General features: G+C 47.0%; 2 protein-coding genes across 2 annotated transcripts in view; both read right to left on the bottom strand.

Annotated features, from left to right (window-relative positions):
• paplna (papilin a, proteoglycan-like sulfated glycoprotein) overlaps nt 1–3,856 on the bottom strand; it is a gene marked incomplete at its 5' end in the record, with an annotated part of 19,021 nt that extends 15,165 nt beyond the window's left edge. The window contains 1 exon segment of the mRNA XM_084181516.1: nt 3,824–3,856. Coding sequence (XP_084037642.1) covers nt 3,824–3,856 — 33 coding nt within the window.
• A 363-nt stretch (nt 3,857–4,219) lies between these two features.
• Nucleotides 4,220–22,149, bottom strand: LOC311145281 (presenilin-1-like; the record flags this gene model as incomplete). Its single annotated transcript, XM_084181515.1, has 9 exons — nt 22,000–22,149; nt 18,476–18,559; nt 15,265–15,560; nt 14,618–14,759; nt 10,601–10,668; nt 10,239–10,459; nt 8,772–8,870; nt 4,684–4,788; nt 4,220–4,425 (listed from the first exon to the last, which is right to left on the bottom strand). The coding sequence occupies exons 2-9, from the start codon at nt 18,509–18,511 to the stop codon at nt 4,220–4,222; spliced, it is 1,173 nt and encodes a 390-aa protein (XP_084037641.1). The 5' UTR covers nt 18,512–18,559; nt 22,000–22,149.
• Nucleotides 22,150–27,550: the final 5,401 nt, after the last annotated feature.

Here is a 27,550-nt window from a genome sequence, read left to right as displayed (position 1 = left end):
GGTAAAATAAAAAAATAAATAAAACAGACAACTCAACATCAACTGTTCAGAGGAGACTGCGTGAATCAGGCCTTCATGGTCGAATTGCTGCAAAGAAACCACTACTAAAGGACACCAATAAGAAGAAGAGACCTGCTTGGGCCAAGAAACACAAGCAATGGCCATTACACCGGTGGAAATCTGTCCTTTGGTCCAAATTGGAGAATTTTCATTCCAACTGCCGTGTCTTTGTGAGATGCAGAGTAGGTGAACGGATGATCTCCGCATGTGTATTTCCCACCGTGAAGTATGGAGGAGGAGGTGTGATGGTGTGGGGGTGCTTTCCAGGTGACACTGTCTGTGATTTATTTAGAATTCAAGGCACACTTAACCAGCATGGCTACCACAGCATTCTGCAGCGATACGCCATCCCATCTGGTTTGGGCTTAGTGGAACTATCATGACCCAACACACCTCCAGGCTGTGTAAGGGCTATTTGACCAAGGAGAGTGATGGAGTGCTTCATCAGATGACCTGGCCTCCACAAACACCCGACCTCAACCTAATTGAGATGGTTTGGGATGAGTTGGACCGCAGAGTGAAGGAAAAGCAGCCAACAAATGAATTCAAAATGAAAAGCTGAAATGTCTTGAATCAATAAGTGTTCAAGCCCTTTGTTATGGCAAGCCTAAATAAGTTCAGGAGTAACATTTTGCAAGTTGCATGGACTCACTCTGTGTGCAATAATCTCTGTACCCCACACATACAATTATCTGTAAGATCCCTAAGTCCAGCAATTAATGTCAAACACAGATTCAACCACAAAGACCAGGGAGGTTTTCCAATGCCTCGCAAAGAATGGCACCTATTGGTAAATGTTTGTTTTTTTAAAGGCAGACATTGAATATCCCTTTGAGCATGGGGAAGTTATTAATTACACTTGGGATGGTGTATCAATACACCCAGTCACTACAAAGATAGAGGCGTCCTTTCCTAACTCAGTTGCAGGAGAGGAAGGAAACCGCTCAGGGATTTTACCATGAGGCCAATGGTGACTTTAAAACAGTTACAGAGTGTAATTGCTGTGATAGGAGAAAACTGAGGATGGATCAACAACATTGTAGTTACTCCACAATACTAACCTAAATGACAGATTGAAAAGAAGGAAGCCTGTACAGAATAAAAATATTCCAAAACATGCATCCTGTTTGCAACTAGGCACTAAAGTAATACTGCAAAAAATGTGGCAAAGCAATTAACTTTTTGTCCTGAATACAAAGTGTTATGTCTCCATATTTTCAAGCCTAGTGGTGGCTGCAACATGTTATGGGTATTCTTGTAATTGTTAAGGACTGGGGAGTTTTTCAGGATAAAAAATAAACGGAATGGAGCTAAGCACAGGGAAAATCCTAGAGGAAAACCTGGTTCAGTCTGCTTTTCACCAGACACTGGAAGATAAATTCACCTTTCAGCAGGACAATAACCTAAAACACAAGGCCAAATCTACACTGGAGTTGGTTACCAAGAAGACAGTAAAATGTTCCTGAGTGGCCGAGTTCCAGGTTTGACTTAAATCTGCTTGGAAATCTATGGCAAGACCTGAAAATTGCTGTCTAGCAATGATCCCCAACATCTTGACAGAGCTTGAAGAATCTTTAAAAGAATAATGGTTAATGTTTCACAATCCAGGTGTGGAAAGCTCTTAGAGACTTACCCAGAAAGACTCACAGCTGTAATCGCCGCCCAAGGTGATTCTAACATGTATTGACTAAGAGGCTTGAATACTTATGTAAATCAAGATATATTAGTGTTTTATTTTTCATTAATATCTTTACAAAATGTTAGAATTTTTCTTCCACTTTGATATGAGTATTTTGTGTAGATCGTTGACAACAAATTACAATTCAATCCATTTTAATCCCACTTTTTAACAACAGAATGTTGAAAAAGTCCATGGGTGTGAATACTTTCTGAAGGCCCTGTATGTGAGAATGCTGTTCATTGACTACAGCTCAGCGTTCAACACCATAGTGCCCTCCAAGCTCATCACTAAGCTCAGGGCCCTGAACACCTCCCTCTGCAAATGGATCCTGGACTTTAACGGGCTGCCCCCAGGTGGTGAGGGTAGGCAACAACACATTCACCACACTGATCTTCAACACGCGCTTAGTCCCCTCCTGTACTCCCTGTTCACCCACGACTGAGTGGCCACGCACGACTCCAACACCACCATTAAGTTTTGCTGACGACACGACGGTGGTTGGCCTGATCACCGACGACGATGAGACAGCCTATAGGGAGGAGGTCAGAGAGCTGGCAGTGTGTTGCCAGGACAACAACCTCTCCCTCAACGTCGGCAAGACAAAGAGCTGATCGTGGTCGAGAGCTTCAAATTCCTAGGTGTCCACATCACTAAGGAATTATCACGGTCCAAACACACCAACACAGTCGTGAAGAGAGTACAGTAACACCTCTTCCCCCTGGGACACATTTGGCATGGGCCCTCAGGTCCTCAAAACGTTCTACAGCTGCACCATCGAGAGCACCTTGACTGGCTGCATCACCGCCTGGTATGGCAACTGCTCGGCATCCGACCGCAAGGCGCTACAGAGGGTAGTGCGTACGGCCCAGTAAATCACTGGGGCCGAGCTCCCTGCCATCCAGGTGTCAGACTGCAGTCACCCTAGTCATAGTGTTCCCTCTGCTACCGCACGGCAAGCGGTACCGATGCACCAAGTCTGGAACCAAAAGGACCCTGAACAGCTTCTACCCCCAAGCCATAAGACTGTTAAATAGTTAACCAAAGCTACCCGGACTATCTGCATTGACCCTTTTTGCTCGACTCATCACATACTGTTCACCATCTATCCTGTTGCCTAGCCACTGTATATATATATATATATATATATATATATATATATATATATATATATATATATATATATATATATATCTACCTCCATTACCTGGTACCGATGCACATCGACTGGTACTGGTATTGTGTATTTATTCCTCGTGTTATAATTAGTTCTATATTTTTCTCCGCATTGGAAGTAAACATTTCACTGTGTGCCATAGAGTATACATTTTTCACCAAACTACACGGCTTTCAAAATCCTAACATCGCTGAGCCTCTCATTTATCGACCGTCTTTCATGTAGTTTTTTTGTCTTGCCAACGTAGTGGTGGGCTAAACGATCTGGCACAGACGGGGGTCACAGACTACGAGATTCTGATGTGATTAGATTTAACGTCGCTAGAACGGCCTGTAGCTCAAAACAGCCTCAAAAGTTTTCAGTCAGACATTCACGCTTTGCCATAGAGTATACATTTTTCGCCAACATTTTTAATTGAATAACATTGCTTGTGAACTTCAGAGCTGTAACGATTTGACCGTTCGGTTAAAGGCAAATACAAAACACATACTAGTCTCCTGCTCCAGTCTACACATTCTGGGACTAGTCTCCTGCTCCAGTCTACACATTCTGGGACTAGTCTCCTGCTCCAGTCTACACATTCTGGGACTAGTCTCCTGCTCCAGTCTACACATTCTGGGACTAGTCTCCTGCTCCAGTCTACACATTCTGGGACTAGTCTCCTGCTCCAGTCTACACATTCTGGGACTAGTCTCCTGCTCCAGTCTACACATTCCGGGACTAGTCTCCTGCTCCAGTCTACACATTCTGGGACTAGTCTCCTGCTCCAGTCTACACATTCTGGGACTAGTCTCCTGCTCCAGTCTACACATTCCGGGACTAGTCTCCTGCTCCAGTCTACACATTCCGGGACTAGTCTCCTGCTCCAGTCTACACATTCTGGGAGACGCGAAACAGCGTCATCTCACTGGCTTCTTCTCTGGCAACGTGTCGTTGCACATCTCACACTACAGTTTACAATCTGTGGTCCTCTGTAGCTCAGCTGGTAGAGCGCGGCGCTTGTAACGCCAAGGTAGTGGGTTCGATCCCCGGGACCACCCATACACAAAAAAAATGTATGCACGCATGACTGTAAGTCGCTTTGGATAAAAGCGTCTGCTAAATGGCATATTATTATTATTACAGCAGCATTGCAGACTTTGTGCCAATCTTTTTTATATATTTTTTTATAAAATCGGGACATCTGGGACTGCCCAAAGACGGGATCGGTAGTCCTCAGATTGCGTCTCTGGCCCGGTGACGGCCGCGCGCCCTGATTTGAAAAACGACATGGGGATTGTTTACAAATACAGTTGTGTTTATTGTTACTGTTCAGTTCTGTACTCACGCTCCTCATCGTCCTCATCGTCCATTACGGGTGGTCTGGCAGAGGGGAGCTGTTGGATCTCCCGTCGGGTCTCGTCTGTGGACTGGAGGGGTCCCAGCTGATGCTCTTGATGCCCCATCCAGTTAGGGGTGAACCCCCCGTCATCCTCTGGGGGGCTGAGAGGGGCCGGGCCCAGAGCCAGGGCTGAAGGGGGGGGAGAGAATAATTCAGATATTTTTAAAAATACTGGAGATGCCATAAAAAGAGTCATGTTTTGTGGTGCAACTGTGGCCAGCGATGGAGGGGCTGCTGATGGAAGGGTAGAAAATCATTACGATATTACTAAAACACTTAAGAAAAATAGTCATATTTTGGGGTGCAAGTGAGGCCAGGACTAGGGGGGGGGGGGCTGAAGAGGAGGGTAGAGAGGAATTTAAATAATAAACCTAGCTCCAGACTCACATTGACTCTCAGCCTGAGTGATGGGGGCCTCTGTTGAGTTCTTCCTGGTCATTGGTCTGTGTCCGAGGCCAGTGTCTGCCATGTTGACCAGCCACACCATGGTTGCTGGGAATGGAGGGACAGATTGGTACAGTCGATGTTACTCGGCAGCTATGGGCATTAAATGTTTGAGACAAACAACATCAGACAGCCACAATATCGTAACTGTGCGACAGATTCACTGACTGTGCTGAAAGCATGTGCTAGCTTGTGAAAACATATAGCATAGATAATAACAAATCAGTTTCCATCAATGAGATGTAACATATCCAACAATGATATGTAACAATACCATATCCATCAATGATATGTAACAATACCATATCCATCAATGATATGTAACAATACCATATCCATCAATGATATGTAACAATACCATATCCATCAATGATATGTAACAATACCATATCCATCAATGATATGTATCAATACCATATCCATCAATGATATGTAACAATACCATATCCATCAATGACCTGCCACTGGCATTAAACAAAGCATGTGTGTCCATGTATGCTGATGATTCAACCATATATGCATCAGCAACCACAGCTAATGAAGTCACTGAAACCCTTAACAAAGAGTTGCAGTCTGTTTTGGAATGGGAGGCCAGTAATAAACTGGTCCTGAACATCTCTAAAATTAAGAGCAATTGTATTCGTACAAATCATTCCCTAAGTTCTAGACCTCAGCTGAATCTGGTAATGAATGGTGTGGCTTTTGAACAAGTTGAGGAGACTAAATTACTTGGCGTTACTTTAGATTGTAAACTGTCATGGTCAAAACATATAGATTCAGTGGTTGTAAAGATGGGGAGAGGTCTGTCCGTAATAAAGAGATGCTCTGCTTTTCTGACACCCCATTCCACAAAGCAAGTTCTGCAGGCTCATGTTTTGTCTTATCTTGATTATTGTCCAGTCGTGTGGTCGAGTGCTGCAAGGAAAGACCTTGTTAAGCTGCAGCTGGCCCAGAACAGAGCGGCACGTCTTGCTCTTCATTGTAATCAGAGGGCTAATATTAATACTATGCATGTCAGTCTCTCTTGGCTAAGAGTTGAGGAGAGACTGACTGCATCACTTCTTCTTTTTATAAGAAACATTCATGTGTTAAAAATCCCAAATTGTTTGCGTCGTCAACTTACACACAGCTCTGACACAAACACTTACCCCACCAGACATGCCACCAGGGGTCTTTTCACAGTCCCCAAATCCAGAACAAATTCAAGAGAGCGTACAGTATTATATAGAGCCATTATTGCATGCAACTCCATTCCACCTCATATTGCTCAAGTTAAACAATTTAAAGGCAATGCTACCAAATACTAATTGAGTGTATGTAAACTTCTGACCCACTGGGAATGTGATTAAATAAATAAAAGCTGAAATAAATCACTCTCTACTATTATTCTGACATTTCACATTCTTAAAATAAAGTGGTGATCCTAACTGACCTAAGACAGGGAATTTTTACTATGATTAAATGTCAGGAATTGTGAAAAACTGAGTTTAAATGTATTTGGCTAAGGTGTATGTAGACTTCCGACTTCAACTGTAAATAACATTCTATTGGTTAGAAGAATTTTGTATAATAATTTAAATTGGAAAAGTATTTTTTTGTTTTGAATCTGGCGTCATTTTGCGTATCAGCTCATAAACCATTTGCCATGGAATCGGTACGTCAAAAATCTCTTCCCAACTATTTTGCAATCTATATGGGACGGCTGTCAATCCTTTGGTCCTTAAATTAAACTGGTATACTTTCTTATTTATCACAGTTTTCTTTAACCAATGATGGTCTTTAATGCGGCCGACAGACAAGTTCCTTACTTTCTCCCCCTTCCACTTTCCTCTTCCATTTTTGCGGTAAGGCTGCAATTATTTGGTTGTAATTTTGGGTAGAGCAGACATTTCCATATGTTTTTGTTAGCTGCATGTGCGACATAACTCCACCAGTCCTACCGATGATATCATTTACGAAGATTATACATTGTTAAAAAAAAAAAAAAATGTTTTTTTATCAATTAGTATATTTGAGTTTAACCACAATATTTGTTGCATTATTTGTTCTGTCGTTTCTGGAGGATTAAATTGAAATTGCAACCAACTTTCTATGGCTTGTTTTAGAAATAGTGATATTTGGGAGATGATTTCCTTTTTAAATAACTGAAAGTGAGAGGTTGTAATCTGAATAAAGGGGAAAAGGCCATTCTTGAACATTGGGTGAGACAATCTTACTAATTTGCTAGATAACCAGTTCGGATTTAAGTATAACTTTTGTATGACTGAAGCTTTTAGTGATAGGTCTAATGCTTTAATATTTAATCATTTCTGCCCTCCGAATTCATATTCATTATATATATAGGCCCGTTTAATTTTGTCTGGCTTGCCGTTCCAAATAAAATGGAATATTTTTCTCTCATATAATTTTTTTAAAAACTGTTCGCTAGGTGTAGGCAAGACCATAAGCAAATAGGTAAACTGGGATAATACTAAAGAGTTCATCAGGGTGATTTTTCCACAAATTGACAGGTAATTTACCTTTCCATGGTAGCAAGATCTTATCTATTTTTGCTAACTTTCTATTAAAATGTATTGAAGTGAGATAATTTATTTCCTTTGGGATATGTATTCCGAGTATGTCCACATCACCATCAGACCATTTTATTGGTAAACTACATGGTAATGTAAAATTTTTATTTTTTAGTGATCCAATACGTAATATAGTACATTTGTCATAATTTGGTTGTAATCCAGAGAGGTTAGAAAATGTATCTAGATCCTCTATGAGGCTGTGGAGGGATTCAAGTTGTGGATTTAAGAGAAAACACGAATCATCAGTGTACAATGACACCTTTATTTTTAAGCCCTGTATTTCTAATCCCTTGATATTATTGTTGGATCTGATTTTAATAGCTAACATCTCGATGGCCATAATAAATAGATATCCCGATAGTGGACAACCTTGTTTCACTCCTCTTGACAGTTTAAAACTTTGAGAAATAGCCATTATTTACTATTTTACACCTAGGGTTACTATACATGATTTTAACCCATTTTATAAGAGATTCTCCAAAATTGAAATGGTCCAGGCATTTACATATGAACTCCAGTCGTACTTTATCAAAAGCCTTTTCAAAGTCAGCTATGAATAGCAGGCCTGGTGTCTGATAATCTACCATTTACATAGGAGTGGTTAAAAACATGCTAATAACGGTCCTAATAATATAGCAAAAAAGGTTTGGTATACCTCGACTGGTATGCCATCCAACCCTGGAGTTTTCCCGGACTTAAAGTCTTTAATTGCGTCCAGAAGTTCCTCCTCTGTAATTTCACCTTCACATGAGTCTTTCTGTATGGCTGTTAATTTTACATTATCAATAGAAAAATAATCCATACAATTAACTTCAGTTAGAGGAGATGGAGGCGACTGAAACGAAAACATCTGCACCATCGTGTTCGAGAGTCTGATCTTTCCATAATAGTTTGTAGGCTAAACCACTCTAGCTCCGTCACCGCGGATGTGGCGGATTGAGATGCAGCCCATGCAAAAAAACAAACAGATATCGCTTAAACTGATGGATTTTGATGGGGATTTCTTTACGATGCTAATAACATTTCTGCGGGGGCACGAACAAACACCTCTAGGTTAAAACCACTTCAAATCAGTGTAGATGAAGTGGAGGAGACGGGTTGAACAAGGATTTTTAAGCCTCGAGACAATGGAGACATGGATTGTGTATGTGTGCCATTCAGAGCGTGAACGGGCAAGACAAAATATTTAAGTGCCTTTGAATGGGGTACGGTAGTAGGTGCCAGGCGCACCGGTTTGTGTCAAGAACTGCAACGCTGCTGGGTTTTTTCACACTCAACAGTTTCCCGTGTGTATCAAGAACGGTCCACCACCCAAATGACATCCAGCCAACTTGACACAATCATAGCTTTCACCTGGTCAGTCTGTGTCACGGAAAGAGCAGGCGTTCCTAATGTTTTGTATACATGTAATACAGGTGTGTACAAGCGTTGAGGTGGGAGGCGTAATGTGTGCCTTACAGGAGTAGATGAGAGCAGGGAAGATGGGTTCGTTCCTCTCCTGGGCAGTCTCCACTAGGATACGTAGCGGACCTTTGGGACAGAGCACTGCTAGCAGATCTATGGAGGGAGAAACAGGGTCAAATTCATTAGGGCACATCGTGGAAAAATGTTTTGCAACGGAAAATGAAAAACAGCCGTTTGTTATTGTACAGTTCAGATAACACACTGAAACAGGGAGAGGCTTTCTTCCATTTGGTGCCTAATGAATATGACTCATATAGAATAGTGTTGGAGCCAGAACAGAGGGCGCTTTGAGAGAGAGACCAAGTAGAAATATTTCATCTGAGTTAAAGATTGTCTGAGACTGACTGACTGGGTGTAAACTCTTTACCAACACCAACTATAGGGAGAAAACAGAGATGGAATCAGGACAAATATTGTTCAAGACAAATAGTGTTGGAACCCAAAACACAGGGCTCTTTGAGAGACAGACCAAGTAAAAATATTTCATCTGATTTAAAGATTTGCTGAGACTGGGTGGGTGAAAACTCAACTCAACACCAGCTATTCCTGGCTTCTTTCTGCACTTCGCTCACATAATATCTGTGGTCAGCATTGGACTGCTACAGCAAACTGACCACCGGCACTGTTACCTCCAATAAACCAAACCTAAACCAACCACACTGCTACCACAAGCTAACCACTTTTAGGTTAAATAAATCTACAATGACTACTCCCGTCCTGGCCGTTATTCTCAGACAGTGGCTGCGTCCCAAATGCCACCCTATTCCATATATAGTGCACTACTTTAGACCAGAGAATGGCACCCTGTTCCCTATATAGTGCACTACTTTAGACCAGAGCCCTATGGGCCCTGTATCTATGGGCCCTGTATCTATGGGCCCTGTATCTATGGGCCCTGTATCTATGGGCCCTGTATCTATGGGCCCTGTATCTATGGGCTCTGGACAGAAGTAGTGCGCTATATAGGGAATAGGGTGGCATTTGGCACGCAGCCACCGCATGCGTAGCTACAGTCTCAGTGATAGACCTGTATACAACCCAAAGACTCACCATAGACAGATATAATAACAGACAGGATCAGCCAGGAGGTCCACTCAGACAGGTACTCACCATAGACAGATATAACAGCCAGGATCAGCCAGGAGGTCCACTCAGACAGGTACTCACCATAGACAGATATAATAACAGACAGGATCAGCCAGGCGGTCCACTCAGGCAGGTACTCACCATAGACAGATATAACAGACAGGATCAGCCAGGAGGTCCACTCAGACAGGTACTCACCATAGACAGATATAATAACAGCCAGGATCAGCCAGGCGGTCCACTCAGGCAGGTACTCACCATAGACAGATATAACAGACAGGATCAGCCAGGAGGTCCACTCAGACAGGTACTCACCATAGACAGATATAATAACAGACAGGATCAGCCAGGAGGTCCACTCAGGCAGGTACTCACCATAGACAGATATAACAGCCAGGATGAGCCAGGCGGTCCACTCAGGCAGGTACTTGATGAAGACCAGAGCCATGAGAGCAGAGATCATGATGAGGTAGGCCTGCTGCAGACGGAGAGGACCCTTCCAGTGGATACAGATCATCCCTACCACCCCGAAGTTCCAGACGATCACAGCCAGGGTGATCCAGTCCATCGCCACATTGTACGTCTTGAAGACTTCTCTGGAGGGCAGATTGAGCAATGTTACACTTAAAGAGTACAGAAGGATCTGCCCAGTCACACACTTTACACAGCAGATCCACTGATGACTTGACTTATGTGATTGAAGAGAGACTAAGACTTGGAAGAATGAATGGACTCACTTGAGGTAGATGAAGGAGAAGAAGAACAGGAGGAGGAGAGAAGAGAGGAACAGCCAGCCTTGGATCACCTGTAGAGACACACAGAGATCAATAACAGGAGGAGGAGAGGAACAGCCAGCCTTGGATCACCTGCAGGGACACACAGAGATCAATAACAGGAGGAGGAGAGAGGAACAGCCAGCCTTGGATCACCTGCAGGGACACACAGAGATCAATAACAGGAGGAGGAGAGGAACAGCCAGCCTTGGATCACCTGTAGAGACACACAGATATCAATAACAGGAGGAGGAGAGGAACAGCCAGCCTTGGATCACCTGTAGAGACACACAGAGATCAATAACAGGAGGAGGAGAGAGGAACAGCCAGCCTTGGATCACCTGCAGGGACACACAGAGATCAATAAGGCTAGGGCTGATTTCAAGGTTTTACTGCTAACCTACAAAGCATTACATGGGCTTGCTCCTACCCATCTCTCCGATTTGGTCCTGCCGTACATACCTACACGTACGCTACGGTCACAAGACGCAGGCCTCCTTATTGTCCCTAGACTTTCTAAGCAAACAGCTGGAGGCAGGGCTTTCTCCTATAGAGCTAATTTTTTATGGAATGTTTGTTTTTTTATCAATGTGAGAGACGCAGACTCGGTCTCGACTTTTAAGTCTTTACTGAAGACTCATCTCTTCAGTAGGTCCTATGATTGAGTGTAGTCTGGCCCAGGGGTGGCGAAGGTGAACGGAAAGGCACTGGAGCGACGAACCGCCCTTGCTGTCTCTGCCTGGCCGGCTCCCCTCTCTCCACTGGGATTCTCTGCCTCTGACCCTGTTACGGGGGCTGAGTCACTGGCTTACTAGTGCTCTTCCATGCCGTCCCTAGGAGAGGTGCATCACTTGAGTGGGTTGAGTCACTGACGTGATCTTCCTGTCAGGTTTGTCGCCCCCTTGGGCTCGTGCGGTGGAGGAGGTCTTCGTGGGCTATACTCAGCCTTGTCTCAGGGTAGTAGGTTGGTGGGCTATACTCAGCCTTGTCCCAGGGTAGTAGGTTGGTGGTCTATACTCAGCCTTGTCCCAGGGTAGTAAGTTGGTGGTCTATACTCAGCCTTGTCCCAGGGTAGTAGGTTGGTGGTCTGTTGATATCCCTCTAGGGGTGTGGGGGCTGTGCTTTGGCAAAGTGGGTGGGGTTATATCCTGCCTGGTTGGCCCTGTCCGGGGGTATCGTCGGACGGGGCCACAGTGTCTCCCGACCCACCCCCCCCGTCTCTCAGCCTCCAGTATCTATGCTGCTATAGTCTATGTGCCGGGGGGCTAGGGTCAGTCTGTTATATCTGGTGTTATTCTCCTGTCTTATCCGGTGTCCTGTGTGAATTTAAGTATGTTGCCTCTAATTCTCTCTCTCTCCCTCCCCTCCCGGAGGACCTGAGCCCTAGGACCATGCCTCAGGACTACCTGGCCTGATGACTCCTGGCTGTCCCCAGTCCACCTGGTCCTCTCTCCCTCCCCTCCCGGAGGACCTGAGCCCTAGGACCATGCCTCAGGACTACCTGGCCTGATGACTCCTGGCTGTCCCCAGTCCACCTGGTCCTCTTTCCCTCCCCTCCCGGAGGACCTGAGCCCTAGGACCATGCCTCAGGACTACCTGGCCTGATGACTCCTGGCTGTCCCCAGTCCACCTGGTCCTCTCTCCCTCCCCTCCCGGAGGACCTGAGCCCTAGGACCATGCCTCAGGACTACCTGGCCTGATGACTCCTGGCTGTCCCCAGTCCACCTGGTCCTCTCTCCCTCCCCTCCCGGAGGACCTGAGCCCTAGGACCATGCCTTAGGACTACCTGGCCTGATGACTCCTGGCTGTCCCCAGTCCACCTGGTCCTCTCTCCCTCCCCTCCCGGAGGACCTGAGCCCTAGGACCATGCCTCAGGACTACCTGGCCTGATGACTCCTGGCTGTCCCCAGTCCACCTGGTCCTCTTTCCCTCCCCTCCCGGAGGACCTGAGCCCTAGGACCATGCCTCAGGACTACCTGGCCTGATGACTCCTGGCTGTCCCCAGTCCACCTGGTCGTGCTGCTGCTCCAGTTTCCACTCTTCTGCCTGCGGCTAGGGAACCCTGACCTGTTCACCGGACGTGCTACCTTGTCCCAGACCTGCTGTTTTCAACTCTCTCTCTCTACCGCACCGGCTATGAAAAGCAAAGTGACGGTTATTCCTGATGTACTGACCTGTTGCAACCTCTACAACCACTGTGATTATTATTTGACCCTGCTGGTCATCTATGAACGTTTGAACATCTTGGAGAAAAATCTGGCCTTAATTGCCATGTACTGTTATAATCTCCACCCTTCACAGCCAGAAGGGGACTGGCCACCCCTCAGAGCCTGGTTCCTCTCTACCCAGTACAGCCAGAAGAGGACTGGCCACCCCTCAGAGCCTGGTTCCTCTCTACCCAGCACAGCCAGAAGGGGACTGGCCACCCCTCAGAGCCTGGTTCCTCTCTACCCAGTACAGCCAGAAGAGGACTGGCCACCCCTCAGAGCCTGGTTCCTCTCTACCCAGCACAGCCAGAAGGGGACTGGCCACCCCTCAGAGCCTGGTTCCTCTCTACCCAGTACAGCCAGAAGGGGACTGGCCACCCCTCAGAGCCTGGTTCCTCTCTACCCAGTACAGCCAGAAGAGGACTGGCCATTCCTCAGAGCCTGGTTCCTCTCTACCCAGTACAGCCAGAAGGGGACTGGCCACCCCTCAGAGCCTGGTTCCTCTCTACCCAGTACAGCCAGAAGGGGACTGGCCACCCCTCAGAGCCTGGTTCCTCTCTACCCAGTACAGCCACTAGAGGACTGGCCACCCCTCAGAGCCTGGTTCCTCTCTACCCAGTACAGCCAGTAGAGGACTGGCCACCCCTCAGAGCCTGGTTGCTCTCTACCCAGTACAGCCAGTAGAGGACTGGCCACCCCTCAGAGCCTGGTTCCTCTCTAGGTGTCTGCCTTTCTAGGGAGTTTTTCCTAGCCACCGTGCTTCTACATCTGCATTGCTTGCTGTTTGGGGTTTTAGGTTGGGTTTCTGTATAGCTCTTTGTGACATCTGCTGATGTAAACAGGGCTTTATAAATACATTTGATAGATTTTTAATTTACTTTTATTTAACTAGGCAAGTCAGTTAAGAACAAATTATTATTTACAATGACGGCCTACACCGGCCAAACCCGGACGACGCTGGGCCAATTGTGCGCCGCCCTATGGGACTCCCAATCACGGCCGGTTGTGATACAGCCTGGAATCGAACCAGGGGGTCTGTAGTGACGCCTCGAGCACTGAGATGCAGTGCCTTAGACCGCTGGGCCACTCTTGGAGCCCCATTGGGATTAATTGAACAGCAAACTGGCTGTATACATGTTTAGTATGTCACTGTATCTACACACACACAGAGCACTGACACCTACTGTGATGAGTGACAACAGGGTTGTGTTCCTGAGGCACCAAGCGGAAGAAAACGGACTGAGAAACGGACGACTTCCTGGACTTGGTCCATCAAGACCAGGAAGTAAAAATGTTATCATACTTTCGTTTTTTTCTGTTGCAAAATGATTTACTTTGTGTGGCCTAATGAATACAACCCTGACGGCATTGTCAGAGCAGCATATCTTACCCTGTAGAAGCGGTACTTGTATAGCAGCATATATCTTACCCTGTAGAAGCGGTACTTGTATAGCAGCATATATCTTACCCTGTAGAAGCGGTACTTGTATAGCAGCATATATCTTACCCTGTAGAAGCGGTACTTGTATAGCAGCATATCTTACCCTGTAGAAGCGGTACTTGTATAGCAGCATATCTCTTACCCTGTAGAAGCGGTACTTGTATAGCAGCATATCTTACCCTGTAGAAGCGGTACTTGTATAGCAGCATATCTCTTACCCTGTAGAAGCGGTACTTGTATAGCAGCATATCTCTTACCCTGTAGAAGCGGTACTTGTATAGCAGCATATCTTACCCTGTAGAAGCGGTACTTGTATAGCAGCATATATCTTACCCTGTAGAAGCGGTACTTGTATAGCAGCACCAGAACCATGGTCATCACTATGATGACACTGATCATGATGGTGGCGTTGAGGACTGAGTTCAGGGCTCGCTGTCCTATTGTGTCTGTATCCTCAGGGAACGGGGTGTAGATCCTGGACAACACATCACATATCAGACAGGTATCAAGATCCTGGACAACACATCACATATCAGACAGGTATCAAGATCCCTGACAACACATCACATATCAGACAGGTATCAAGATCCTGGACAACACATCACAGATCAGACAGGTATCAAGATCCTGGACAACACATCACATATCAGACAGGTATCAAGATCCTGGACAACACATCACATATCAGACAGGTATCAAGATCCTGGACAACACATCACATATCAGACAGGTATCAAGATCCTGGACAACACATCACATATCAGACAGGTATCAAGATCCTGGACAACACATACAGAAGATTAGACTCATCGCATTAGATAACATTACATTACAGAAAATATTTAACATTACAGTGTCAGACAACCATCAGAAATACTCAAACACCATCCTATCATCATCATCATCATCATCATCTTGTCTGTGTTCCAATCTGGAGCCTTGTCTCAGGGTTAGGTCGCCAGAACGTCGTCGGTACTCACAGCCTCTGTCCATCGTTGTGGGTGTAGAAGCTGACGGACTTGATGGTTGCCACGACGACCACCATGCAGAGCGTGACGGGGACGAACAGCATGATGACGTGTTTGGCCCCGTACTTCAGCGTCAGTTCCTCATCTTCATCTTCCTCACTCTCTACCACCTGGGGCGGGCGTCGTTGGGGAGCTGTGGAGGGGGGCTGTCCGTTCTGCTCGGCCCCGCCCCCTCCACCCCTGGACCGCACCCCCGTCACCCCAAGCTCAGGGTGCTGGTTCTGGGTTGGCACTGGAGCCTCAGTCGCCTGGAGAGGAACAGAGGGCCAGCCTTTCAGTACACGGAAATATTTACATTCTAGTCATTTTAGCAGAAGCTCTTATCCAGAGCGACTTACAGGAGCAATTCGGGTTAAGTGCCTTGCTCAAGGGTACAGACAGATTTTTTTCACCTAGTAGGCTCGGGGATTTGAACCAGCGACCTTTCGGTTACTGGCCCAACGGAACCGCTAGGCTACCCGCCGCCAGAGTGTAATGCTTTAAAATTACAAAATAAACAAAAATAAGAGGTAAAAAAAAACGACAGGGGAACAAATAAAAACACACTGATCAACATTTCTGTAATGTTTCATCTGCACGCACACCTATGGGGACAGTTTGCTACGTATCGGGCGTTACAGAAGAACACGGTAGGTCTATAGACACAGGAGTTGGCAAGACAGTAATAACAGATCTGGGACCAGGCTACATCTCATTTCAATGAGTCAACAAAAACCCTCCCATTTATGAGGTAGGTAGTCACCAATGGTGACTCCAGTAACAACAACAGTATTACTGCGTCACACTTCACCAGTCCAGCCACCTTAGTGTGCGCAGAGCCACAGAATTAAATAGAACACTCTAGAGAGTTAGTTATATTGTATCTCTATGGGCCCGGGTTCCCAGGCGCAGATTAGTTCTGGAATACAAAGCGTCCTCCGTGAAGATTCTCCATCGAAAGTACTTTGAAGCCCGGACAGAGTGTTGCAGTCCCGAGGCTGTCAGGGAAGCCCGGACAGAGTGTTGCAGTCCCGAGGCTGTCAGGGAAGCCTGGACAGAGTGTTGCAGTCCCGAGGCTGTCAGGGAAGCCCGGACAGAGTGTTGCAGTCCCGAGGCTGTCAGGGAAGCCTGGACAGAGTGTTGCAGTCCCGAGGCTGTCAAGGAAGCCTGGACAGAGTGTTGCAGTCCCGAGGCTGTCAAGGAAGCCCGGACAGAGTGTTGCAGTCCTGAGGCTGTCAGGGAAGCCTGGACAGAGTGTTGCAGTCCAGAGGCTGTCAAGGAAGCCTGGACAGAGTGTTGCAGTCCCGAGGCTGTCAAGGAAGCCTGGACAGAGTGTTGCAGTCCCGAGGCTGTCAGGGAAGCCTGGACAGAGTGTTGCAGTCCCGAGGCTGTCAAGGAGCCTGGACAGAGTGTTGCAGTCCCGAGGCTGTCAAGGAAGCCTGGACAGAGTGTTGCAGTCCCGAGGCTGTCAAGGAACCCTGGACAGAGTGTTGCAGTCCTGAGGCTGTCAAGGAAGCCCGGACAGAGTGTTGCAGTCCCGAGGCTGTCAGGGAAGCCTGGACCGAGTGTTGCAGTCCCGAGGCTGTCAAGGAAGCCTGGACAGAGTGTTGCAGTCCCGAGGCTGTCAAGGAAGCCTGGACAGAGTGTTGCAGTCCCGAGGCTGTCAAGGAAGCCTGGACAGAGTGTTGCAGTCCCGAGGCTGTCAAGGAAGCCTGGACCGAGTGTTGCAGTCCCGAGGCTGTCAAGGAAGCCTGGACAGAGTGTTGCAGTCCCGAGGCTGTCAAGGAAGCCTGGACAGAGTGTTGCAGTCCCGAGGCTGTCAGGACAGTTCACACACGAGAGCCTTCACTTACTCCTGATTTTCTGAATAAAACAGGATCTGTGATTTCTAAAGGGGTTTCCTGGTTGAATAACTTCAATACCACAAGGAAGAATTGGCTCCACCGAACCGGTCACAGCCGCTATCCTTCACTGAAAGTGTTTAAGAACTGAGGTCGAGAGGGAGAGAGACTCTCCATCAGCTGAGAAGGTATGCACGTACCGCCTTTCATCAGCTGAGAAGGTATGCATGTACCGCCTTTCATCAGCTGAGAAGGTATGCATGTACCGCTTTTCATCAGCTGAGAAGGTATGCATGTACCGCCTTTCATCAGCTGAGAAGGTATGCATGTACCGCCTTTCATCAGCTGAGAAGGTATGCATGTACCGCCTTTCATCAGCTGAGAAGGTATGCATGTACCGCCTTTCATCAGCTGAGAAGGTATGCATGTACCGCCTTTCATCAGCTGAGAAGGTATGCATGTACCGCCTTTTAATCAGCTGAGAAGGTATACATGTACCGCCTTTCATCAGCTGAGAAGGTATGCATGTACCGCCTTTCATCAGCGGAGAAGGTATGCATGTACCGCCTTTCATCAGCTGAGAAGGTATGCATGTACCGCCTTTCATCAGCTGAGAAGGTATGCATGTACCGCCTTTCATCAGCTGAGAAGGTATGCATGTACCGCCTTTTAATCAGCAGAGAAGGTATACATGTACCGCCTTTCATCAGCTGAGAAGGTATGCATGTACCGCCTTTCATCAGCTGAGAAGGTATGCATGTACCGCCTTTCATCAGCTGAGAAGGTATGCATGTACCGCCTTTCATCAGCTGAGAAGGTATGCATGTACCGCCTTTCATCAGCTGAGAAGGTATGCATGTACCGCCTTTCATCAGCTGAGAAGGTATGCATGTACCGCCTTTCATCAGCTGAGAAGGTATGCATGTACCGCCTTTCATCAGCTGAGAAGGTATGCATGTACCGCCTTTCATCAGCTGAGAAGGTATGCACGTACCGCCTTTCATCAGCTGAGGACAACAATGCAGTAAAAGCAACTGTTGTGATGACATGTTGGAGCGAGCTGCTTCATGTGGTTAAAAGGGTCAGGAGAGAAACAGCCGAGAAGGACTTTGCCTCCTGAACTGGCCAGGCCACACCCTCAAAGTCATCAGGAGCTAAACTAATGATATCATGAAAGAGTATGTAAAACATATTCTATAACATATGACCAATGATTTAACTTTTATTGCAAATGTCACCACCATGAATGTGACTTTACTATAGGTTACAATCTGCAAGTGACAAAACACAGACAAGCTTTATTTCCTTCTTCATAATTCAAAATTACAGCAAAACTCACTCACCATGTTGTTCTCGATATCCTCCACACTGTCGGCCATGGTAGACAGAACAGACTCGCCCCTCACATATAATCCAAGTTGTCCTGCCTGGTAAAACAGAATCACGGTTAATACACGGCAGAAAACAACAGGATCATATAATGGTGGTATAAAGCATTTCAAATCAAAAGATATGACCTCAACGACAGCCATGCTGCAGGAACTTAACTCCAGACTACTGTTTAGTGTTCACATTTGTGTAAAACCTATTTCAAATCGACCTTAAGGACGTTTACAGTAAACATCCTGTCAGTCCCGAGTCCCCAGCAAAAATCGGCTTTTCATTTATCTGACTTTCATTTATCTGTATGTCCAGCACTTATATTTAGCCTCACAATTAAGTGTTTTGCCATTTTATTTAGTAGAATACAAAACAATTTGACATAAAAAGAGTTGCATTTATGAGTTTTGACAAATGTCAATAAAATAATAAGGTCAGCCAAAGCAAAAACCTGATAAAAAATGAATTTATATGAATGCTGTAAGTACAGAAATTGTTTGTGCACTGGGAAATGAACATCCAACTAGTCAGTGACAGCAACTATGAGCTTATTACAGTATTATAGACACTATGTCCTGGGGTTTCCTGTGATCGTCTATGTAGAAGAACCCCTTACCTTCTAACGACTCTTGAGTAGCCTGTGAGCGTCATGAGAGTCTCCACTTTTCATAGATGGCTTTTAATAGTTTGTAGCTCAAACCATTCGGACTCTACAGACGTTTTTGTATAAAAAAAGACCCAGCCCCCCGCCCCCCGCCCCTTGGAGATCCGCCCTTGTCTCACAAACACCTCTCTAGCTCCGCCCCCGTCAATCACACAGACTAATGGCAAAGACAGTACAGTATGAAGATAGGCTAAAACTGCTCCTCCAATAGAAATCCCCGATCACACTTGTAGGTGATGTCATGGCGACGTTGGCTAGCTAAGCTCATGCGTAGAAACACGTCATCGGGTCTATTTCACTCCTCTGCATCAACCACTGTTTGAGAAGCATGCAGCCTCTCGCTGAGCAACAGGTGATATTCCGCCCAAACTCTGTATGCCATGGGCTCTCCAACCCTGTTCCCCCAGCTACCCAGTACTCTGTATGCCATGGGCTCTCCAACCCTGTTCCTGTATCTACCCAGTACTCTGTATGCCATGGGCTCTCCAACCCTGTTCCTGTATCTACCCAGTACTCTGTATGCCATGGGCTCTCCAACCCTGTTCCCCCAGCTACCCAGTACTCTGTATGCCATGGGCTCTCCAACCCTGTTCCCCCAGCTACCCAGTACTCTGTATGCCATGGGCTCTCCAACCCTGTTCCTGTATCTACCCAGTACTCTGTATGCCATGGGCTCTCCAACCCTGTTCCTGTATCTACCCAGTACTCTGTATGCCATGGGCTCTCCAACCCTGTTCCCCCAGCTACCCAGTACTCTGTATGCCATGGGCTCTCCAACCCTGTTCCCCCAGCTACCCAGTACTCTGTATGCCATGGGCTCTCCAACCCTGTTCCTCCAGCTACCCAGTACTCTGTATGCCATGGGCTCTCCAACCCTGTTCCTCCAGCTCCCCAGTACTCTGTATGCCATGGGCTCTCCAACCCTGTTCCTCCAGCTACCCAGTACTCTGTATGCCATGGGCTCTCCAACCCTGTTCCTCCAGCTACCCAGTACTCTGTATGCCATGGGCTCTCCAACCCTGTCCCTCCAGCTACCCAGTACTCTGTATGCCATGGGCTCTCCAACCCTGTCCCTCCAGCTACCCAGTACTCTGTATGCCATGGGCTCTCCAACCCTGTTCCTCCAGCTACCCAGTACTCTGTATGCCATGGGCTCTCCAACCCTGTTCCTCCAGCTACCCAGTACTCTGTATGCCATGGGCTCTCCAACCCTGTCCCTCCAGCTACCCAGTACTCTGTATGCCATGGGCTCTCCAACCCTGTTCCTCCAGCTACCCAGTACTCTGTATGCCATGGGCTCTCCAACCCTGTTCCTCCAGCTACCCAGTACTCTGTATGCCATGGGCTCTCCAACCCTGTTCCTCCAGCTACCCAGTACTCTGTATGCCATGGGCTCTCCAACCCTGTTCCTCCAGCTACCCAGTACTCTGTATGCCATGGGCTCTCCAACCCTGTTCCTCCAGCTACCCAGTACTCTGTATGCCATGGGCTCTCCAACCCTGTTCCTCCAGCTACCCAGTACTCTGTATGCCATGGGCTCTCCAACCCTGTTCCTCCAGCTACCCAGTACTCTGTATGCCATGGGCTCTCCAACCCTGTTCCTCCAGCTACCCAGTACTCTGTATGCCATGGGCTCTCCAACCCTGTTCCTCCAGCTACCCAGTACTCTGTATGCCATGGGCTCTCCAACCCTGTTCCTCCAGCTACCCAGTACTCTGTATGCCATGGGCTCTCCAACCCTGTTCCTCCAGCTACCCAGTACTCTGTATGCCGTGGGCTCTCCAACCCTGTTCCTCCAGCTACCCAGTGCTTTAGTTGGAAAACCAAGTGAAATCTGTTCGGGAACATTGATAGTAACATGTTTTCGGTGCTTTAGGTGCCAAGGATTCGGACATGTTGCAGCATTGTGTAGAAATGAGATCCCACGATGTGTGAAATGTGCAGGAGGGCATAATCAGAAGGATAGTTGGGCTAGAGAAAGCACTGTGAGGTGCCCATGAAGCTGGGGCATAAAATGTCCTATGCTGAGGCAGTGAAGAGAGTAGATGCTGGGCCAAGGGTGAGTGAGTTTAAAAAGTGAGTAGGCCTGATGAGAGCCAGCCAGAGAGGATGAGTTTAGTAAGGTTGGATTTGTTGCGTTTATAGCCATGGTGATCAACTGCACTGCACTGCACTGCAGGAGCAGAAAATCACAGAAGATATATGAGTTAGTTGCAACAGCAGAGAAATATTGGGGTGTGAGATATTTTAGTCCAGAAGATCTACAGTAGGTTGAGAGAAGGGGTGCCATCCACCCTGGCCGACCCCTCCCAGGCCCACGGCCTGGTGTAGGATTGTTTAGGTCCAAGTAGTGGGATGGGGTGATGTTTTTGGGGGGAATAGTGTATAAGTACAGGATTAGATGGTGGTGCAATTTTCTTTCCCCATTCCGATCTGAGAAGGGCAGCAATACGCCAAAAACGGTCTAGTCGGAAATTCACAGTCCCTCCTGTCTCTAGCTAGCCAGCTAGTATTAGGCGTTAGCTAGCCAGTTAGCGAATTAGCTAGTAACTAGCATAATAATGCATGGTACAACATACAATAGCTATATTAGCCACAAAGCTAGATATGGGACACAAAATACCAAAATCGGCATTGAATTCCAGAATTGCCTTTCCATAACAAACGCGTGGTCAGGAGCTAATGTTACTGTTAGCTAGCTAGCTAAATCACTTTTCCCCTTCCGATTCACCGCTATTTTAGCTTCGCTTGACTAACGTCCGATCTGCTTTGTTTAGAGAAAGTCGAGTTTTCTGACAAGCACATTTTGCTATCGCTTCTTACCTATTATCAACAGGCGGTACTTGCTTGCTTCTATGATTGAAATTTCACAGAAAATGTTGAATGTGTTGAAATTCTGCGTTGAAACCCCGGCAATTCTCTTCCTTATTGTTCCTTTCTGCGTTCAAGACACCATTAGGCTGCCATACCTCCCCTCTGGTCAGCGCTATCTGGGATGTTTGGGAATGCCATACTTCTTCTTCGACGAGGTTTAACGTCGGTTGGCATCCAATTATTGTTGAATTACCGCCACCTACTGGACTGGAGTATAACTCCCTTATACTTTGCTTGAAAATATAAATAAACAACCCTACCATCTAACACTACACTCACAATATATATATATGTATATATATATATATAACACCACCCTACACTATTTAAATCTATTTAGTCCTACCTCATTCCAACACCCTGAAAGGATGGGACACCACCACTTAACACACCCTGTAACTCTTCTGAGGTCAAGTCTCGCACACCCAAATATCTCTCTGCAGCTGCCACCACAACCTCTATTTTCTGCGACTTACATTCCATCCCTGCAGTTGATTACCATTGCTATGAACGCTAAATAGACAATCTTACTGAAACATATATCACTTGTTGGCCTATCCCTCTGTACTGGTACAGATCTACTACTCCCACCACTCCTCTCAGGATCCCTCCCCCTTGACCCATCTTCCTCTACTTTCTTCCCTGCCTCAGCATATGACAACTTCTGCACTACTGTAACCCTGGAAACCTCAACCTGCCTCTCTCGCACGGGACATTTCTGATCCCCAGCCCCATGGCCACCGCTACAATTAACACATCCCACTACTTTCCCCAATGCTACACATTCCTTTGTCTCATGCCCTTCTGCACACTTCTCACACCTCCCTCCTACACACTGCTGCCACATGCCCATAAGCTTGACACCTATAACATCGTAATGTATTCAGCACAAAAGCTCGTACAGGATAAATTATATATCCTAACATCACTTTGTTGGGCAAAGACTCAACATCAAAACTCAAAACAACAGACAACGACTCTTCTGTTTCTCCACTCACGCCACCCTGTCTGCTTCGCACCAAACACCGGGAATCTTCCCCTTCAGTTGGTCAGCTTTCACATTTACTGCTACCCCAGTAATCACTCCTTTCAATGGCGCTCTTTTCTTGAGTGCAAAACAATTTTAATCTCTTGCCCTCATTTGTTTAACGTGGAGCGCCTGCTGCCTCGGAGGAGCACACCCCTTCTGGTTACCCTCACTGATTCCACATCACCCAACTCTGTTTTCACCCACCCTGAAACCACACATGGATCAGCCAAAAGGCAAGGGTCCATTTTTTCCACAAACTTCACTCCTACTGTCACAGACTAATCTTTATCCTGACCCTCGGTGCAAGCCTCGGGCTCCGAGAACTTCACCACACCTACCACCTCCGATACTTCACCCTCATTCACTTCCATTTCTCCTCCTGTCTTCAGCTCACTCTACTTACACGTTCTACCATTCTTCTTTAACAAACCTTCTCCCTTTTCAAAATCATTCTTAACTGTCTCAATCTCACCCTCTTCCTCCCTCTCTCTCTCTCTTAGACCTCCTCTGCCTCTCTTTTTCCCCTCCATTCCTCCTCCGTATTCCAAGTATACGTCTCCTTATGATAACACTGCACTTCTCCTGACATACATCTAGTTCTTGCCTTGTCAAGGGACGCCATTTAACCGGCTGTCACAATCTCCGTACATTCAGCACGAACCTCTCGGGATGTAACGCTCAACAGTGCATCCCACTTGTAAAGCAGCCCCTGACCGTCTCTTCCCATCCCCCTTGTAAAGCAGCCCCTGACCGTCTCTTCCCATCCCACTTGTAAAGCAGCCCCTGACCGTCTCTTCCCATCCCACTTGTAAAGCAGCCCCTGACCGTCTCTTCCCATCCCCCTTGTAAAGCAGCCCCTGACCGTCTCTTCCCATCCCCCTTGTAAAGCAGCCCCTGACCGTCTCTTCCCATCCCCCTTGTAAAGCAGCCCCTGACCGTCTCTTCCCATCCCCCTTGTAAAGCAGCCCCTGACCGTCTCTTCCCATCCCCCTTGTAAAGCAGCCCCTGACCGTCTCTTCCCATCCCACTTGTAAAGCAGCCCCTGACCGTCTCTTCCCATCCCACTTGTAAAGCAGCCCCTGACCGTCTCTTCCCATCCCACTTGTAAAGCAGCCCCTGACCGTCTCTTCCCATCCCCCTTGTAAAGCAGCCCCTGACCGTCTCTTCCCACCCCCCTTGTAAAGCAGCCCCTGACCGTCTCTTCCCATCCCCCTTGTAAAGCAGCCCCTGACCGTCTCTTCCCACCCCCCTTGTAAAGCAGCCCCTGACCGTCTCTTCCCATCCCCCTTGTAAAGCAGCCCCTGACCGTCTCTTCCCATCCCACTTGTAAAGCAGCCCCTGACCGTCTCTTCCCATCCCACTTGTAAAGCAGCCCCTGACCGTCTCTTCCCATCCCCCTTGTAAAGCAGCCCCTGACCGTCTCTTCCCATCCCACTTGTAAAGCAGCCCCTGACCGTCTCTTCCCATCCCCCTTGTAAAGCAGCCCCTGACCGTCTCTTCCCATCCCCCTTGTAAAGCAGCCCCTGACCGTCTCTTCCCATCCCACTTGTAAAGCAGCCCCTGACCGTCTCTTCCCATCCCCCTTGTAAAGCAGCCCCTGACCGTCTCTTCCCACCCCCCTTGTAAAGCAGCCCCTGACCGTCTCTTCCCATCCCCCTTGTAAAGCAGCCCCTGACCGTCTCTTCCCATCCCCCTTGTAAAGCAGCCCCTGACCGTCTCTTCCCATCCCCCTTGTAAAGCAGCCCCTGACCGTCTCTTCCCATCCCCCTTGTAAAGCAGCCCCTGACCGTCTCTTCCCATCCCCCTTGTAAAGCAGCCCCTGACCGTCTCTTCCTTGCGTTTCGTCGATGCCTTGGAATCTACCAAGAAGAGCGCGCATGAGGGCACGAGCATTCCGGAAAACTCAGTGGAATTTCAGTGCGTCGAAACTAAGATAATAAGTCGGATACCGCCATCTAGTGGACATAGTTATACTTTGATTTCAACAGTGCGTCCCACAGAGCGCGTCTTGATGTTATAATTTTTTTCAATAGCTACCATGACGCTTTTCCATTTTAAATTAGCGCGCTCTTCCAACCACCATCCACCGTCACTCGTTACGCTCTGTGTCGCCCGGTACTCTCCTGTCGGGAAGTCCATACCCTAAACCTGAACCTTAATAAAATGGATACTTCGGGAATCGGGATCTTGGGAATGAAGCCATTTGTCTACTTCCCCAGAGTCAGATGAACTCATGGATACAGTTTTTATGTGTCTGCGTGTGTACTTTGAAGGAAGTTGCTAACTAGAGTTAGCGCAATGACTGGAAGTCTATGGTATCAGCTAGCATGCTAGTAGATACCATAGACTTCCAGTCATTCCGCTATTAACTGATACCATATACAGTGGCTTGTGAAAGTATTCACCCCCCTTGGCATTTTTCCTATTTTTTTGCCTTACAACCTGGAATTAAAATTGATTTTTTGGGGGGGTTGTATCATTTGATTTACACAACATGCCTACCACTTTGAAGATGCAAAATATTTTTTTTTGTGAAACAAACAAGAAATAAGACAAAAAAACAGAATACTTGAGCGTGCATAACAAAGTCAATACTTTGTAGAGCCACCTTTTGCAGCAATTACAGCTGCAAGTCTCTTGGGGTATGTCTCTATAAGCTTGGCACATCTAGCCACTGGGTTTTTTGCCCATTCTTCAAGGCAAAACTGCTCCTGCTCCTTCAAGTTAGATGGGTTCCGCTGGTGTACAGCAATCTTTAAGTCATTCCACAGATTCTCAATTGGATTGAGGTCTCATCTGACCAGAGTACCTTCTTCCATATGTTTGGGGAGTCTCCCACATGCCAAACATGTTTGCTTATTTTTTTCTTTAAGCAATGGCTTTTTTCTGGCCACTATTCCATAAAGCCCAGCTCTGTGGAGTGTACGGCTTAAAGTGGTCCTATGGACAAATACTCCAATCTCCTCTGTGGAGCTTTGCAGCTCCTTCAGGGTTATCTTTGGTCTCTTTGTTGCCTCTCTGATTAATGCTCTCCTTGCCTGGTCCATGAGTTTTGGTGGGCGGCCCTCTCTTGGCAGGTTTGTTGTGGTGCCATATTCTTTCCATTTTTTAATAATGGATTTAATGGTGCTCCGTGGGATCTTCAAAGTTTTGGATATTTTTCTATAACCCAACCCTGATCTGTACTTCTCCACAACTTTGTCCCTGACCTGTTTTGGAGAGCTCCTTGGTCTTCATGGTGCCGCTTGCTTGGTGGTGCCCCTTGCTTAGTGGTGTTGCAGACTCTGGGGCCTTTCAGAACAGGTGTATATATACTGAGATCATGTGACAGATCATGTGACACTTAGATTGCACACAGGTGGACTTCATTTAATTAATTATATGACTTCTGAAGGTAATTGGTTCACCAGATCTTATTTAGGGGCTTCATAGCAAAGGGGGTGAATACATATGCACGCACCACTTTTCCGTTATTTATTTTTTAGAATTTTTTGAAACAAGTTATTTTTTTCATTTCACTTCACCAACTTGGACTGTCCATTACATGAAATCCAAATAAAAATCCATTTAAATTACAGGTTGTAATGCAACAAAATAGGAAAAACGCCAAGGGGGATGAATACTTTTGCAAGGCACTGTACTTCCAGTCATTGCGCTAGTTAGCATTGACTTGCGAAAGTATTAACTTCCTTCATACTGGATGGACCATAAACATGGTATCCATGAGTTCATCTGACTCTGGGGAAATAGATAAAGGGCTTCATTGCCAACATCCCAAAGTATCCATTTAACCCCTGACCCTAACCATAACACCTAACCCTTATAACAGCCTCCACTCTTCTGGGAAGGCTTTCCACTAGATGCTGGAACATTGCTGCGGGGGACTTGCTTCCATTCAGCCACAAGAGCATTAGTGAGGTCGGGCACTGATGTTGGCCGATTAGGCCTGGCTCGCAGTCGGCGTTCCAATTCATCCCAAAGGTGTTCGATGGGGTTGAGGTCAGGGCTCTGTGCAGGCCAGTCAAGTTCTTCCACACCGATCTCCACAAACCATTTCTGTATGGACCTCGCTTTGTGCACAGGGGCATGTGTCATGCTGAAAACAGGAAAGGGCCTTCCCCAAGTTGGAAGCACAGAATAGTCTAGAATGTCATTGTATGCTGTAGCGTTAAGATTTCCCTTCACTGGAACTAAGCCCAAACCATGAAAAACAGTCCCAGACCATTATTCCTCCTCCACCAAACTTTACAGTCGGGACTATGCAATGGGGCAGGTAGCGTTCTCCTGGAATCCACCAAACCCAGATTCGTCCGTCGGACTGCCAGATGGTGAAGCGTGATTCATCACTCCAGAGAACACATTTCCACTGCTCCAGAGTCCAATGGCGGCGAGCTTTACACCACTCCAGCCAACGCTTGGCATTGCGCATGTTGATCTTAGGCTTGTGTGCGGCTGCTCGGCCGTGGAAAC

This window comes from Coregonus lavaretus (genome assembly GCF_964263955.1).
Source record: "Coregonus lavaretus genome assembly, chromosome: 18".
Lineage (NCBI taxonomy): Eukaryota > Metazoa > Chordata > Actinopteri > Salmoniformes > Salmonidae > Coregonus > Coregonus lavaretus.
This window is presented reverse-complemented; position numbering and strand designations above follow the sequence as displayed.